Source organism: Homalodisca vitripennis, unplaced genomic scaffold (assembly GCF_021130785.1).
Source record: "Homalodisca vitripennis isolate AUS2020 unplaced genomic scaffold, UT_GWSS_2.1 ScUCBcl_3971;HRSCAF=9830, whole genome shotgun sequence".
In the NCBI taxonomy this organism is placed as follows: Eukaryota; Metazoa; Arthropoda; class Insecta; order Hemiptera; family Cicadellidae; genus Homalodisca; species Homalodisca vitripennis.
The window spans coordinates 39,198-43,240 of NW_025780084.1; the positions used below are offsets into that span (position 1 = coordinate 39,198).

At 50.6% G+C, this 4,043-nt stretch overlaps 1 protein-coding gene across 1 annotated transcript; it reads right to left on the reverse strand.

Moving 5' to 3' along the window:
• Positions 1-303: 303 nt before the first annotated feature.
• Positions 304-802, reverse strand: LOC124372755 (the record flags this gene model as incomplete). Its single annotated transcript, XM_046831166.1, has 1 exon — positions 304-802. A coding segment is annotated over exon 1 (499 nt), but the record flags the coding sequence as incomplete, so codon positions are not given.
• Positions 803-4,043: the final 3,241 nt, after the last annotated feature.

Below are 4,043 nucleotides of genomic sequence, written 5' to 3' on the forward strand. Positions count from 1 at the left end.
CATTTAGGTCTATATCTATCATTTTAGCGCGGAGAATACCCTGGACAAAATTAGACACACAGTTCCAGTTGTCCCGACCCTCCTGCATCACTTGGCAGGCAGAGTCCACCGAAAAAACACCCAGAGTGCGTGTTGCCTCAAGGCGGGGCCTTTCCCAATGTGGAAGAATGTATGCTTCGCATCATTGGGAACACCCGGGCAATAAATGCAGTCCGGTGAACCGGTCTTTCGCATTATGAAAAGGTAAGACTGAAAATATCCATGGCCGGTGAGAAACTGGGGTGAGGTAATAGTTCACCTCACCATGTCGCCGTTTCACCAAAAGCTGGACCATCGGTATCAGCCGTGCTGTGCAATGTCCTCGGGTCTCTTGATCCCACAACTCCTGCCATTGCCGGTAGGTGCGGGTGCGCTCTTTTGATGTGGCACGTTCCTTGCCGATCTCGCCTTTTCGCTGGTATATTGCTTTCCTCTCCTCAGCCAGAAGTTTGACCGGGATGACTCCAGCAATCACCAGGACGGCAGGCTCAGAAACTGTACGATATGCTGATGCGACTCTGAGAGCTGCTTGTCGCTGCACCCTAGCAAGTCGTATCCGATACACCTCCTTATTTAATGCATCTGGCCACACCTCAGCTCCGTACAGGAGGACGGACTGGACTGCAGAAATGAGGAGCCGTCTTCGGCTAGACCTGGGACCACCGACGTTGGCCATTAGCCTACTAAGGGATTGCACTCCCTTAGCGGCCTTGTCCGCAGTACGGAAGATTTGGTCTCTCCAGGTCAGCTTATTGTCCACCATAACCCCAAGGTACTCGTCGGCACGAGTAGATTGGACAGTTACCCCACCCACGCGAAGTGGAACGACAGTGTCCAATCCTCTTCTTAGTCAAGATTATAATCTCTGTCCTTAGCCAAAGCAAGAGATACCCCGTGATCCTCCATCCAGTTGTTCACGACGCGCATGACTTGGTTCAGCTTCAGCTGGGCCAGCCTCAACGTTGCGTGCGGCGAGTGACGTCATCGGCGTACCCAACTAAAAATTGTCTCATCCGGCATCTCGGACCTCAGAAGACTGTCATAGGAGACATTCCAGAGATCCAGACCCAGGATTGAGCCCTGCGTGGCGCCGGAGGTCACATTCATTGTCCGCGTCCCTTCTTTAGTGTCGTATATAAGGAGATAGTCTTCGATGAGCCTGAGCAGGTACGCTGGGTTGCGAAAGGTGTTCCCCAATGCATCTAACATATCAGCCCATCTCGCCGAATTGAAAGCATTCTTGACATCAAGCGTAACAAGAAGCACAACTCGACGAGAGTACCGACTATGACTCTCAGCCATCTGAACTGCTATCCGGACCTCTTCAATTGCGTCAATGGTTGACCGCCCCTTCCTGATGCCGTACTGGTGGGGGCACAATTCCCCGACAGCTTCCATGGTTAATGTCAGTCGGGAGCGGATCAACTTCTCTAAAAGTTTCCCTGCTGTGTCCAACATACACAAAGGCCTGTAGGACGAAGGCAGGTCAGGGTCACCTTTCCCCTTGCTAATTAGTACAAGCCTGGCTCTTTTCCACCGGGACGGGAACACCCCTTCAGAAAGGCAGGCATTATACATATTCAATAGAATCCCAGGGTTGACTTGGAAAACTTGTTTAAGAGCTTCACTCGGAATCCCATCTGGACCCGGAGCCTTGTTGTTCTTTAGGGAGAGGACAGCTGTCTCCAGCTCTTCATTACTGAAAAGCGGGATGTCCCCCACCCTTTCGAATATGACTTCTTGCCTCGGCGGATGGGTTAGAAACAGGGACTTGACGACCTTCTCCGTGGTGGCGCCGTCCATGACGAATGGAGGTGATCGTGCGCCAATCTTTCGGGTTACAATCTTGTACCCCAGACCCCATGGATCGGAATCGACGTCCTCCCTGAGTTTCCGCCAGCAGTCATGCTTGCTCGGGTTGATAGCCCGGCGGAGAGTCTTTCTTACAGCCTTATAGGCCTCCGTCTTACGACCTCGGTCTGCGGGATTTCTAGCTCTCATGGCAACTCTTCTGGTTCTTAAACCGGCTCTGCGGAGATCCGAAATCTCGTCTGTCCACCAATAAACGGGTTGCTTGTTGCACCTTATTCTCCTGCGCGGCATGGACTTATCGCAGGCCGAGGTTATTAGTCCCATCACTAACGAAAACCAATGTCCAATGTCTCGGTGCAAGCCCCACCGTGCACCGCAGGATCCCGCGTTGTTGCCCGTAAGATGACATCGGTGAACATTCCCGCGTCCAGCTTCTTAGTATTCCACTGGAGCGGTACTTCTCGAGGTGCAGAGGTTCTTCGCAGGCCGTCCGTTACATCAAACAAGATATACTGATGATCACTGGCAGTGTAATCATCAAGCACCATCCAGTGTGAGATCAGCGGCAAGAGTGACTCAGACGCAAGGTTTATGTCGGGGATCGTGCTTCTTTGCCCAGGGCGCTAGAAAGTAGGCGTATTGCCCTCGTTGATAACAACGAGTCCAGCCCTGGCAGCAAAGTCCAGGATGTACTTCCCCCGGGAATTGGTGATAGACATTCCCCACTCGACAGCCCTTGCGTTGAAGTCCCCGCCAACGATGACATGTCCACTGGTGCCAATCACGCTCTCTTCCAGGCAGTCGATCTTATCGCGGAAGTCCTGGATGGCCTCGTTGGGGGTGAGGTAGCAACTAAAAATTGTAACGTCCCTACACCTTGCCGAGACGAATCCTCGGCCTTGTCCATGGCTCCGCATCAAAACTTCTTGTGGATTCCGCACCCAGAAAGCAGTATGGAGTGTGTCGGAAAACCACACCGAAGGGTCCCTAACTCGATACTGCTCACTCACTAAGAGCGCGTCGGCACCATGTTCTTTGGCCAGCTGGTCAAGCAGACTATCAGCTGTCCTGGATCTTTCTAGATTGCACTGGAGGAGCCGAATTACTGAGCTTTCCCCTTTGCCCGTTCAAGTGCGGCCTTAAAACACACCGCACCGTCCTGAGCCCGGTATGTGCTCCAGAGTGTTACCCTTACTGCCAGCTTCTTTACAAATGAAACAGGAGTTCTAGTTACAATCCTGCCTCTTATGTCTGATCTGACCACACTGAAAACAGTGATTGGTGCGGTCAGGCCCCTTACAGGCTCGAGAGGAGTGGCCGAACCCAAGGCAGCGGAAGCACCGTGGGACGACAACTCTTCGTTTAAACCCGGCCACTCACCCAGCCAACTCGCAGATGTTGGAGAGCCAGCAGCTTATTGGCGTGTCTCTCGCCTAATTCGGCGACCGCCATTCGCTGCTGGCTGCGGTTCGGCTTTGTGAGCCATACTTTAAAGGTAGATTCTTTTAATTCGGGAATATCCCGCTTTATACAGGTAGCGTCTGTTACCTCGCTATCATTGGTGAGTCCGTCAAGGTCACGAATTTTAATCGATACTTTGGGTCAAGTGATCGCACGGATCCCTTGTCTCTGAGTGCTTTTTTTAAGCCCTCAGCAAAAGCGGCTTTATCTTTCGACTTCCCCAGCTCGAGCAATACATCCCCGTTTTGGGTTCGTCGAATTGCCTTAATGACAGTCTCTGACTCCGGCTTGGCTTTCGCCCGGAGTTCCCCCAAGACTTCAGCAAACGATCGCCCCCCGGAGGGCTTGATCAATATTGTTTCCAACCTAGGCTTACTCGGTTTGGGCTTTCGGTTGGCTTTTTAAGCCATGCTTAAAGTTTCGAAAATTATTTCACAGTATAAGACAAAAATGTCATTGACATGGGTAATGCTTTAGCTATGGTCTACACTCAAAATAAAATTCATTCATTATGCTAAAAACAAATTATTACATGAAGTAGGCCACAAGCAAATAAAACAAAAAAAACAATCAAATAACGCCACTAAAGGCCACTTAGTTTAATTAACATATTGGTAGAAAACTGACATGAAATGTTTTCCACTTAATAGGTTTTCAGGTATTACAGGGAATAAATAGTACAAGCCGTTTTAAAGACATTTCAATCTATAGATCAGGTAGACCATGTTAAC